The sequence below is a fragment of the Polyodon spathula genome, chromosome 9, assembly GCF_017654505.1.
Source record: "Polyodon spathula isolate WHYD16114869_AA chromosome 9, ASM1765450v1, whole genome shotgun sequence".
NCBI classification, from domain to species: Eukaryota; Metazoa; Chordata; class Actinopteri; order Acipenseriformes; family Polyodontidae; genus Polyodon; species Polyodon spathula.
Window position 1 is genome coordinate 14,033,030 of NC_054542.1, and position 13,338 is coordinate 14,046,367.

The window sequence follows — 13,338 nt, forward strand, 5'->3', positions numbered from 1 at the left end:
CTTACAAACCTATTAAAGTTTGCGGTTTATTTATTCCGATTAATAAAATAAGAATTAACATTTCTCACCTGAGGATTTGGAATGTATTATCTTCTTTCAAAACACTCCCCTAAACAGCATTGCATTAAATGTAAGTCAACTTTTTGTTGATGGGGCCCAGTGTATGATTTGCATTAAACCAGTGTTGTGAGCGTTCCACTGTGACACATACTGTATACAATTGTTATAAACAGTCACAGGTCTTTAAATGTACCTATTCAACATTTTAAAATAAATAAAAAAAGAAAAGTGACAAACCTAAATATTCTTTACACAATAAAAGTAGAGCAGTACTAATGTTAAAGCTAATAAAACACGGGAAATATTTTAAACCAAAATTGCCTCACAAGCAGTGAATCCAGACCGCCACCAAGAAGTAATTTATTTGTAATGTGTTTAACAACCTTGCCTCAGAGGCTAATATTATAATATCCATCCCAGAAATACTCAGTCAAATTTTAGCTTAATTGAACTTTTGACTTGCAAGGTGAGGTAAATTTCTCACAAGGATTTTTAGTCTGTTTTGAGAGCCACCATTCTGTCTTGTCATGCACAAATGTGCTGCATATACACATCCCTAAATAGTGATGTATAATAGGATGGTGCTTCATAAAAGCAAGCTGATGATGGCAGAAAGCCAAGATGATTGGGGGGGGGGGGGGGCACAGTTGCTAATTTACTAATCAAAACAATTGGTGTCTCAGTAAACTTAAATTCAGTGGAACCAACATCACTGGCCTGTTCACATTGGGATGCTTGTGTGACTGACTTTTGCACTGGGCAACATGCTGGTTAAGTTGTTCAGTTAATCTGAGATGATTAGCTGCGATGAGTGTTTTTTCTTCATACTCACATGGTGAATTCTTGGTTGATGAGCCAATACTCTGAAACACTCTAATTCAGTAATCTTCTCATCCCAGTATGCCAAAGTGGTTAAAGTGCATTTGTCATAAAATTTATTCACCCCTACTTAACTCACAAAGTATGGCCTTTCTCTTTCTCATTAGTCTTCTTGGTGCCATGTTCCCAATGCCTAGAGTGATTTGGGCTATGGCAGAGGATGGGTTGCTCTTCAGATTTTTGGCTAAAGTCAGCCAGAGAACCAAAACACCCTTAACTGCTACATTAACTTCAGGGGCGGCTGCAGGTGAGGCTATAAAAACACCTAACCCATCAAGCGAAGGGTGAGCATGTGCTTTCAATTATTTGTTTCCAAATGCACTTCAGTACAGAAATGGACTGATGGATCAGGTGTCCTCTCTGGCAGATACAGTTTGGAAGCATCTTCATAGTGAACTTGTAGTGTGCGGCATAACAATTACACGCCAGGGAATTATGCAACAGGTGATTTGTTTATAAAACTAAAAAAGGTTGTTAAATAATGACTACTTAAATTAAGACTACTTTTTGTAATGAATTGGTCCCAACATTTTTTTTTTCCTACATTGAAGCTGATCGTCACAACAGTCCAAGACTGAATATTAAACAAAAGAATATTAAATCATTGCAGTACCTCTATATATGCAACATGATACAGACATCGTTGAGCAGATATGTATTGCCTTTCTTTCATACCAGATATCAAAACACTTATAAGCAGAATAATTTTCTTAAATAACTGAAGCACAAACCAAAAAAACTTTGTTCTGAAAGACAGAACTAAGTGTGCCTCTGTTACAAAACGAAGTGCAAAACCCAGCCATAGACAAAAGAATAAACAGCCACACAATACAAACAAATGGCTATTAAATTTGTTCAAATCTTTTGCTCTATCTTTTGCTGATATATTTTCTAGGCGACACATTTGTCGTAGTGATTTTTGGCAATATTGTGTATTACTAGCTATATCCTCGGCACGATCAATCATTTTACTATCATCTTATGGAGGACAACCATATTATGCAGTATTACTTTCCTGTGCATAGTAAAGTGCATAATGCGCAAAATTACGTGGGTGCGTAATTCCCTAGTTTAAAGTGATTTACAGTGTTAGACTTCCTGTATTTTGTGGTATGCCATCTAAATGTTGCATTTGGGACATTTCTTTGGGAGCATATGGTCAACCAATGTTTTTACATGTACATTTAACCTGTTTACTCCCCCTCTGTCTAGTCTGTTAGGTTCCATGTTTCCTCTGCCTCGGATCATTTTCGCAATGGCCAGAGATGGTCTGCTCTTCTCATTTCTGGGCAAAGTGAGCTCAAGAAAAACCCCAATCGTCTCAACAGTGGCGGCTGGGGTTTTGTCCGGTAAGCTCCTGTGTGGGCAGAAAGCATGGGCTGTGAATCCACAGGCACTTTTCATCTGATTAACCGGCCATACATTCTGTGGAGAAGACTGTGATGTGTGCGGTGGCAAACACACAGGCAGTCTTAGGCCTAATGCGTTAGTCATAAAAATAATCATAATGTATGCTTTAACCTATGATCTTTGGGTAACACTATCAGTATCTCGTAGTAGTGTGTATTGTTAACATAATCTGTTGTCAACTTGTTGAAAGAATTTTGTTGCATAAAAGTAATATAAATAATAATTGTCAAGGAAAGTATTAATGTTTTATGGTCACTAAATAGTTAACCTATATGCTGGTTTGCTCACTGCTTTTAGATAGTGTTATATCTGCAGTCTATTGTAATCCTTTAATTCCTGTATTATTCCTGTTGGTGCCCCCCTTCTCTCCCTGAGGTGATCTGTTTAACTAACTGAATACAATATCAAAAAGTGAAAAGGGCTACATTTTTAGATTAGCTACTGTTTAGATCAGTAGAGTATTACTAGTAGTAACATTTTATAAAAATGTAAGGAAAGCAAAAGATATGCAGGGCAAGTTCATTAAAACATACGTAAATATTAAAAACACCACATCATTTTATTACCGGTGTCTTAATTCCATATACTTTGCTTTTATATTTTATGAAATTTAACCCCTTCTGACTGCTTTGAAATACACACCTCAAGCTTACTGCGTACCTTCATGTGTGGATCGTGTTATATTGAACAGCCTATAAAGAACTTGTTGCTTTTTGCGATGAGGTTTTTTAAGACATTTTTGTTGTTGGCTTTAAAATTAAGATTTGATATTGCCATCCAGACTTCATTCAACACACTAATATAGTGCCCTGCCCCTGTATGTATTTTATGTTGTATGTTGTCTTAATGTTGGTGTAAAGTCATTGGTACACGGGATATAAACAGTTCTGTGTACCACAAGTGTTTAAAATGTATATTTGTATTTAGCCACGAGAATTGCACAGCACTTCACATGCAAGTAAAATGTAATAATATGTAAGCACGGGGAATTGCAGTTTATTAATTCACGTGCAGTTGTACCGCGACTCCAATTGAATGATTGATTAGCAGTCGAGTCTCGGTACAGCTGCATAAAAGCAGCATGTTTTCACTCACCCGGGGTTGTGTGTTTGGAGAGTGGAGAACAGGATTGGAGACGGAAGTAATAATAATAATAATAATAATAATAATAATAATAGTTAATAGTTAGAACTGTCTTGACTCACTGTGTTTGTTTGTTTGTCTGTTGGTCCACTGTTTGTTTAGTGTTAGTCCGTTTTGTTTCATCTCTTTGTTTTGGCTGCTAGTGCCGTGTCCTGTGTTTTGTTTGTCTTGCAACCTTTTATTTTCTGTTTATTCATTAAACTGCACAAAACCGCAATTCACATTTCACCTGGCAGTACTGAATGCTTCTTCTGGGTCTGACGTCACCATACACGCCTTACTGTTACAGGGGGATATTGTGGAGATGATGTGTGTCACAATGGTTACCCAGTTCTGGTGAAAAGTGATCCCTTAGCAAAATTGAGGGTGTTGGAATCTCAGTCCAGGCTTTTTTTCTAAATTAACAATAGCATTGCACAGCCTCAGACTGTTGGGCATTGTGTTGGCTTCAACATATTTACACCATAATACATTTGGCACATTTTTTTACAACATTTTATAAAATTAATACAAATTTACTTTACCCCAAATATTGCAAATTTTACATTTTGGTGTGACATTTTTATGAAATCTGGCCTGAAATGTGTCTCTTTTCTTTGAAAGAAAGTTTTGCTTTTTTCTCTCCACATCTACTGTATCACTTAGTTGAAGTGCCTGTACTACACTCTAGTGTTCAGGGTTGTAGTACTACCTAGGGTTTATGCTACTACCTAGAACCGCCAGCAGTAGTCATTTTTACAGGTACATTTTAAAGGGCTTCGATATGAAAATGAAACGCAAACTATCAAATAGAACTCGAAAGTTTTATTTATGAACATCATAGCTAACGTTTGCATAGCAGAAACACTGTATTTAAATGAAAAGATAAACATAAGGCTTTATTTCTGAAATTAGCGCATATAATGCATGATGTAAAAAAATGAAAAACTAACAGAATAAACCATTTCAAAAGAAGATTTTGTTGAAGCAGGTATAAACTGATATATGTACATACAGAATTGTAAAAACTAAGTAATTATTTACAAAAGATAACATAAAAGGCTTTTTTTCACATTAGCCTACTGCATAGCATGACTTCAAAAGATGAAAACTGTAATAAAATAAACATTTCAAAAGAAAATATTGTGTAACCAGCTGTAAACTGGTTCTATCTAGGCCTACATACAGAATTGTAAAATTGAAGTAATTATTTATAAAAAAAAATAAAAATAAAATAACTCAGTTCACATTGTGTAACAGGAATGCGCATTCAGGGAAACCCTATATTAGCACAATCCACACAGATGTAACACTTATCAACTTGTCGTGTGCGTTTACCACATACTGCTGTTTCACACTGGGCACAGATATCAGACGTTTTTATTGCATTTAGTTACTTGTCATTATTTTCTGTTGCGTGTGTCACTTGATGCGCACTCTATCCAGGTTGAGCTGCGTTTCCCTGCCGCTTTGCAGTTTTCTGATCGAGACTACACGCCTCTCCCACCTCCGTGGCTAGTATCATAAGATGATATTTCCCCCTGTGCATTCATTGTACAAAATGAAGGAATTCATGGCTGCGATGTCCAGTACATTGTAAAATACAGCAACTGGACACCGGTGATTGCTTTCACGGAGAACTAAGTTTTGCGCAGATGGTGGAAACTCTCTTCTCGCTTTGTTTAATGTTCCAACCAGGCTGTTTTATTTATTTTTTCTTCAACTGTTTTGCTAATTACAGTGAAATAAAAATTGTCATTGGTAACATTCATTCCTTTTCCTAAGCACCGTTACATCAGCCAAGTATCACATTGCCACCCAGTCTGTGATCAGCTGGGCGAGTTTCATTTTTGCACAGGTAGGGGTAGGGTCCGCTGCAAGCCAAAACTTGATCCCAAATTTGACAGGTTTGTTTGACGTGTATTGTGTCCAGTGACACTGTGCTTCTGTCAGAAACAGCTGCTTGTCCACGTATTGTTTAGCATGTTTAGCTTGAAACAGGCAGTGCTGGTTTCAATGAAGTCATTCCAAATTTCTGATGCCAAGGCAAATATATCTGTATTGCTCTCAAATCAAAATGCAAAAATATAAAGATTTCTCAAAAAATTATTGTATTAGTAATATTATATACAGCAGACTATATATGCTCATGTAGACAGCCAGACGGCAGTTCTCCAAGGAATCGATAGGATTACAATAGAGATTTGGATAACACATATCTAGACTTCATGAGCAATATTTCAAATACATACTGCTGTAAACTCAGCGGAGGTAAAGATAACAAACTGGCTTGTATACATATAAAAAATAACATATTTTAGGTTATATTAACAATAAAAGCATGTATTGTAACAAGCCATCAAAATGACTACTTTTGGCAGTTCTAGGTAGAAGTGCTTATAATTTTTCTATTTTTGCGATTCTGACTTTCAAACGTCGTCAGGGTATTTAATATATATTTAGGAAAAATCAAGAACAGACAACTGTGGATCTTTAACACACACATAGTAATTCACATTTTAAAAGTGAAAACCTTCATAATGACTACTACTGTTAATGAGAGGCTTGTATTTAATTTTGCCTTGTTCTTATTTCAGCAATCATGGCGTTCCTCTTTGACCTGAAGGATCTGGTGGATCTCATGTCTATCGGCACTCTGCTTGCCTACACGCTGGTAGCAGCCTGTGTTTTAGTGCTTAGGTATGTAACAATTGTTTTGCTTTTCATTTGGAGATTTTTCATAATATTTAAAAGAAGTTTCTACAAAATGCCAGCCAAACCAGAACATTTGAAACCTCTTTTAGACTTGGAGATGCCCCAAAAGAAACACATCTTTTTAAATTAATCTTTAAACTTTTAATTGTTTCCATTTTGCATTCTTACCTACAATTGAGTCCACTTATTTTTCAAAAAATATTTCCGTTTAGTTATTTTAAAGATTCCTTCTTGTTAGAATGATGTGTGTGCTAATGGTTTTTAATTGAATAACATAATTACGGTATTACAGTATACAGATTTCCCGATCAAACAGTAAGCATTCCCATGAGGCTGACACCCTGGGATCCTTCAAGAAGCTGCTTGATGAAATTCTGGGATCAATAAGCTACTAACAACCAAACGAGCAAGATAGGCCGAATGGCCTCCTCTCGTTTGTAAACTTTCTTATGTTCTTATGAGCGGAGCTTGTATGAGTCTGCAAATCTGCCACTGAAGACTGTTTGCAAGTTTGATGTAAATTCCCACCTCCCTGAAGATATGAGAAGTTCATTATTGTTGAATGGTCTCATATTGCTCTGATAATTTAAACATCTTGCATATTTGTTGGGATAAATCTTTGAAGTCCTGGCTGCCTTACACTCTATTGACAATGTTATGGCAGGTGTTTTTTCCTCAACTCCCTGTAAATTTTAAAAAGTCTGTTTTTTCATTTACAGATACCAGCCTGATCAACCCAGTCTGGCATACCAAATGGCAAACACAACAGATGAGAGTGAACTGAACGAATCTGTGAGCAACAGTGATTCCCAACTTGGGTTTCTACCTGAGGAAGAGGAGAAATGTACTCTGAAGACCTTGCTGTTTCCCCAGAACCCTAATCCTAGCAGACTGTCAGGGTTTGCAGTTAACATCTGCGCCAGTGTCCTTGGTAAAACGCTATGTCTGTCTAAGCAGGGCTCTGCCTGGCTAGCACTTGATGGGAACGCCAGGTGCTTGGGAATTGTTTGGGGACTGTGTAGACGTGATGTTAAAAACAGTGCTCAGGCTTCAAAGTACATGGTCAGCGATGACAAACTAATAAATAATAACTATGAAAAAAATTTAAAAAAACATTTTAATTTCAGATACAGATTAAAATACGGTTTTTATACAAACTTTAGAACGGCTTGTGCGAAATGTATCTGGGACCCCTTTGTTTGGGTATGTATTGGTATCAGTGGAGGCTCCTTAGTGGAGGCCAGGAAGACAGAGCCTCCTCAACTTTTCTGTTTTTATTTTAGCCAACAAGGTGTTCACGGGTGGCAGCAATGCACTAGCAAAAGCTACAAGGCAGTGACGTCAGCTCCCTAGAAACAAGCCTCCTATGTTGTTGTAGGGAAGGGATTCTTTCAATGCAGCGGGTTTGTGCATTTGAGAAAGGAGAGGAAGACTCATAAAATTAATTGCAGACTGAAGTTGATGAGCAATTACCCTCGGCTGTACAAATTAAAATGGTGTGCTGCTTTTTATATGAGAAAAAGCAATGAGGACTGGAAAAGCAAGGGAGTGGTTGCGTAAGGAATTCAGAAGTCAGCATAGTTAGTTAAATAAAGTCCACCTGTGTGCAATATAAGTATACATGATCCAGTATATATAGGTATGTTCTGGACTTTAGAGATGTTTGCAGATGGTACTAAGCAAGATGGAACCAAAAGCAGATGTGGGCATCCATGAAGAGGTTGCTGTCCATACAGGTCAGGGACAATAGTTGTGGAGAAGTAAAGCATCAGACAGTTTGAGGTTATGAAAAAATATAACTTTTATACTAACCAATACCCTGAAACCCAACAAACGATGGCTATTAAGCCTCTAAATAAGATCTGGTGCATGGCAATTACCTTCAGAAGTCAAATAATTAGAGTCCTAGGAAGTAAGTGTCACATGATCCAAAACAGAAAATTGGCAGTACCTGTTCAGAAAGGCCCCACGGAAGTATTATAAGCCTTCCAAAAAGGTCAGGGAGTAAAGTTGTGAAGTACAGATTGGCCATCAAGTTAAAACAAAAATATCTGGCGCAAACTTTGAACATCCCTCGGAGCACCATTAAAGCCATCATTAAAAAATGGAAAGAATATGGCACCACAACAAATCATGCAAGTGAGGGCCGCCCACCATTGGCAGGGACCAGGCAAGGAGTGCAAAATTAATCAGAGAGACAACAAAGAGACCAAAGATAACCCTGAAATAGCAGCAAAGCTCCACAGCGGAAATTGGAGTATCTGTCCATAGGACCACTTTAAGCTGTAGCACTCCACAGAGTTGGGCTTCCACAGAAGAGTGGCCAGAAAAAAGCCATTGCTTAAAGAAAAAAATAAACAAATAAGTTTGGTGTTCGCCAAAAGGCATTGGGAGGCATAGTCAAAGAATAGTGGCCAATATATGCACCACAACAAACTTTTGGACGGGACCGTTTTGCTCCTCCCGCCTCTACCCCCTCCACCCCCCCCCCCCATATGAAGAAGGGCAAACTGAAATAGGGACTGGAGAAGTGGTCTAAAATTGAGCTTTTTGGCCATCAATCCAACTGAATGAGCTGCAAAGCTCCACAGCGGTGGCTTGTGCCAAGCTTATGTGTTTTTCATTGGCAGGGACTGGGCTGGTCAGAATTGAAGGAATTGACCCCCCTACAGGGAAATTCTTGGCATTTTTCCTGTTTTGTTGCCTTACAACCTGGAATTAAAATGGATTTTTTGGGGGTTTGTATCATTTGATTTACACAACATGCCTACCACTTTGAAGATGCAAAATATTTTTTATTGTGAAACAAACAAGAAATAAGACAAAAAAACTGTTTTGTTGAAAACTTGAGCGTGCATAAGTATTCACAACCCCCCAAAGTCAATACTTTGTAGAGCCACCTTTTGCAGCAATTACAGCTGCAAGTCTCTTGGGGTATGTATCTATAAGCTTGGCACATCTAGCCACTGGGATTTTTGCCCATTCTTCAAGGCAAAACTGCTCCAGCTCCTTCAAGTTGGATGGGTTCCGCTGGTGTACAGCAATCTTTAAGTCATACCACAGATTCTCAATTGGATTGAGGTCTGGGCTTTGACTAGGCCATTCCAAGACATTTAAATGTTTCCCCTTAAACCACTCGAGTGTTGCTTTAGCAGTATGCTTAGGGTCATTGTCCTGCTGGAAGGTGAACCTCCGTCCCAGTCTCAAATCTCTGGAAGACTGAAACAGGTTTCCCTCAAGAATTTCCCTGTATTTAGTGCCATTCATCATTCCTTCAATTCTGACCAGTTTCACAGTCCCTGCCAATGAAAAACATCCCCACAGCATGATGCTGCCTCCGCCGTGCTTCACTGTGGGGATGGTGTTCTCGGGGTGATGAGAGGTGTTGGGTTTGCGCCAGACATAGCGTTTTCCTTGATGGCCAAAAAGCTCAATTTTAGTCTCATCTGACCAGAGTACCTTCTTCCATATGTTTGGGGAGTCTCCCACATGCCTTTTGGCGAACACCAAACATGTTTGCTTATTTTTTTCTTTAAGCAATGGCTTTTTTCTGGCCACTCTTCCGTAAAGCCCAGCTCTGTGGAGTGTACGGCTTAAAGTGGTCTTATGGACAGATATTCCAATCTCCGCTGTGGAGCTTTGCAGCTCCTTCAGGGTTATCTTTGGTCTCTTTGTTGTCTCTCTGATTAATGCGCTCCTTGCCTGGTCCGTGAGTTTTGGTGGGCGGCCCTCTCTTGCCAGGTTTGTTGTGGTGCCATATTCTTTCCATTTTTTAATAATGGCTTTAATGGTGCTCCGTGGGATGTTCAAAGTTTGATATTTTTTTATAACCCAACCCTGATCTGTACTTCTCCACAACTTTGTCCCTGACCTGTCTGGAGAGCTCCTTGGTCTTCATGGTGCCCCTTGTTTGGTGGTTCCCCTTGCTTAGTGGTGTAGCAGACTCTGGGGCCTTTCAGAACAGGTGTATGTATACTGAGATCATGTGACACTTAGATTGCACACAGGTGGACTTTATTTAACTAATTATGTGACTTCTGAAGGTAACTGGTTGCACCAGATCTTATTTAGAGGCTTAATAGCAAAGGGGGTGAATACATATGCACGCACCACCTTTCCGTTATTTATTTTTTTGAATTTTTTTAAACAAGTTTTTTTTTCATTTCACTTCACCAATTTGGACTATTTTGTGTATGTCCATTACATGAAATCCAAGTAAAAATCATTTTTAATTCCAGGTTGTAAGGCAACAAAATAGGAAAAATGCCAAGAGGGGGGGTCAATACTTTCGCAAGCCACTGTATCGTCTATAATATAATAATGTTCAATAAAATATAATTATTGGCTAAAATTTAAGAAAAAAAAATATTTTAACCAAAACTCTAGATTCAACATTCCTAAATGGACAGCAATTCTGGCTGTTGAGAGACACGTTTACAGTACTAACAGTGGCAGATCACTTGATCTGAGCACAGGTTTTAATTGGAGGAGCCCAGAGTTTTTTTTTGTTTTTGTTTTTGTTTTTTGTTTTTTTACCAGAGGAGGCTTTGCCTCTGATGATGAACTCCTGTCTGTTTGAAACACAGCACTCCCACTAGTAGACTGATCGGAGCATGGTTCTAAAGTGCCGCTGTAAGCAGTTGTATCATGCGCAGTTAGTGTAGGAGTGATGATTGAAATTGTTTCGTTTTGCATCGCATCCGTGGTAAGAACCGTAACCAAGAATTGAAATTGCTAATGAGAACAGGTCATTTCATTTGGCAGTAGTGAATGACTTTTGAGATTACATATTTGAATGGAAAATGAAACTTTAATTGTCACACATACTGGAGTATAGTGCAGCGAGTCTTAACTAAAAACAACAACAACAATTAAAAGACGTTTCTGGTTGTTGCTATGGTAACTCAAGACGAGACTCATTGTACTGTGTTTTTTTCCCCACTGTAAGCAAAGTTCAGACTAATACAAGGCTAATACAGTAGCCTTTCAGAATGTGAAAAGGGACTTTTACAACTGGAAAATCCTGAGCTAAAATGCTTAGAAATTAAAAACTAGCTCTCAAGTTGCAAGTAAGTCAGTTTCCTGTTTGTAGGTATTTCTTTTTTTTTTTTTGTTTTACCGTAATGACTGATGACTAATACAGAGAAACAAAATACAATCATTTGTTTTTAAAATTAACAATACTATTTTTTTCAATACAATTCAAGAACAAACAACTATTACTCCAGTGCACACAAACTCAAACCAAATGGGGAAAAATAGAAGCCTGTACTCGATTCCCTTTTGTGTTGCTCGCTGTGGCTGCGGTGTACATAAGTTCATTTACATCAACCTGACAAAAAAAAAAGTTTAAAATGGTAGAAACTGAAATCACAAAATTTTGAGAGTGCCCTGACTGTTATTTATGAACTGTCAATGATCATTTGTGATGTTAATGCTGAAAATCATGTTAAAAATACCCACTTCTGTAACGCTAATAATACTGAATACTAATCAAAAAAGGACATATTAAGGCTTGGTACACACAGTGCCCGGTACAAGCGTGAGCACTGTAGCTATTGTTGCACGGTACTTTCTGTGTTATTGCAAATGTTTCAATTTACAAGAAAAAAAAGAGATACATTACACATTCTGTGAAAAAAAGATTTAAAATCCCCCCCCCCCCCGACTCAGAGGTCACCAGCCGACACTGATTGGTATGTCTTTAATATAAAGATTACAAATGGAGCGCCACAGTGCAGTTATATGTTACGATTACTTTTGTAAAATTGGTAAATTTCAAAGTGACGTTAAATTTAAAAGTTACCAGGCAGTTGGTAAATTTATACTATAACCACGTCAATCGTATAAAGTTACCAACGGATGGGTCAGTTTATAATATGACAAAGAAATGTTGGTTAGTTTATAGAATAGCCAGTTAATTTATAACGTTACTGGGTAAATGTATAAAATACATTAAATGTCAGGTAGGTTAGGTTAGATTAATATGTCAAATGATGTTAGTGGTTTATTTCTTACTACGGTGGGTACATGAAATAAAAATACATATTTCAGCCATCACTTTTGATTCACTTTCAAGTACGAATTGTAACTTACCGAAAGGGACATATCTCTTATAGCCTGACTGCCCTAAGCACATATATCAAAACTGCTTCTTTAAGAGCCCTGTCTGCATCAGGCGACATCTCTCCATCTCAGGAGAGATTAACAATTGTCGCATAGGGATCAGCGCCATTTTTCTTTTAGCCTTGCCTGAGAAAGGAGTGAGCTCTGACTTTTCAGTCAACACTACGGAGATAAGTTGATATTTCACTTATTCTGAAATTGTTTTGCTTTAATATTAAGCAGATAATTCTGTCTTCGCTTATGTTCTACCAACTTTCTGTAGAAGGACTTATTGGTCCTTCTACAGAAACAGACCATTTCATTTGTTCACCATCTCAACGAAAGCCAAGGATCTTACTCGAGGTATTTCCTGATGCCAAAACAGGATAGCGATCTCAGACCGATCCTCGACCTCAGACAGCTCAATCTGTACTTCAGAGAATGAAGGTTCAAGATGCCAACAAGCAACAGCAGGCCAGGTGACTGATTCGCTACGGTGGACCTCAAGGACATCTACTTTCATATCCCACAGGAAGTATTTGCGGTTTGCCTTTCAATAGACTGTGTATGAGTTCTGTGTCCTGCCGATGGGCCTCTCATAGCTCTGTGGACTTTCTCAAAGTGTATGGAGACGAAAATGTCTCCTGACACTTAAAGGCATCTGAGTGCACAGTTACCTGGAAAACTGTCTGATGTGCCGAGTCACCAGCTCAGGCAGTGTTGCACACGGGACTGGTCACCAGCCACCTCTAACGGCTGTGTGTAACGGCGAATCATTCAAAAATCAGGCTGACACTCACTCAAAGGGTTGTCTATCTTGGCGTAAATCTCAATGCAGCAAGCATAATCGCCACTCTGTCGAACCAGCACCGCTTGCTCACAGTGTCTCATCACTGTATGGAAGCTCTCTCGTGGTGGAAACAACCAGCTCATTCTGGGCAGAGAGGTGGTGACCAACCTAGGGGCGCTGCCTGGAATGGCTGTTCATCTGACCCTGCAACACTTCTCCTGAGAGATGTGTTGATCCACATGGACAACACCACAGTG

At 38.5% G+C, this 13,338-nt stretch overlaps 1 protein-coding gene across 5 annotated transcripts in view; it reads left to right on the top strand.

Moving 5' to 3' along the window:
- Positions 1-13,338, top strand: part of LOC121320419 (high affinity cationic amino acid transporter 1-like) — a 66,468-nt gene that overhangs the window by 37,187 nt on the left and 15,943 nt on the right. For 4 of the 5 annotated variants that reach the window (XR_005950841.1, XM_041258733.1, XM_041258735.1 and 1 more), the window contains 3 exons: positions 1,047-1,186; positions 6,069-6,171; positions 6,906-7,117. Coding sequence is in view for 4 of the 5 variants with exons in the window: in XM_041258733.1 (XP_041114667.1) it covers positions 1,047-1,186; positions 6,069-6,171; positions 6,906-7,117 (455 nt within the window). In the remaining variant the exon portion in view is untranslated. Of the gene's footprint in view, positions 1-1,046; positions 1,187-2,151; positions 2,289-6,068; positions 6,172-6,905; positions 7,118-13,338 lie in introns of all 5 variants that reach the window. The other variant, XM_041258734.1, reaches the window with a different exon arrangement.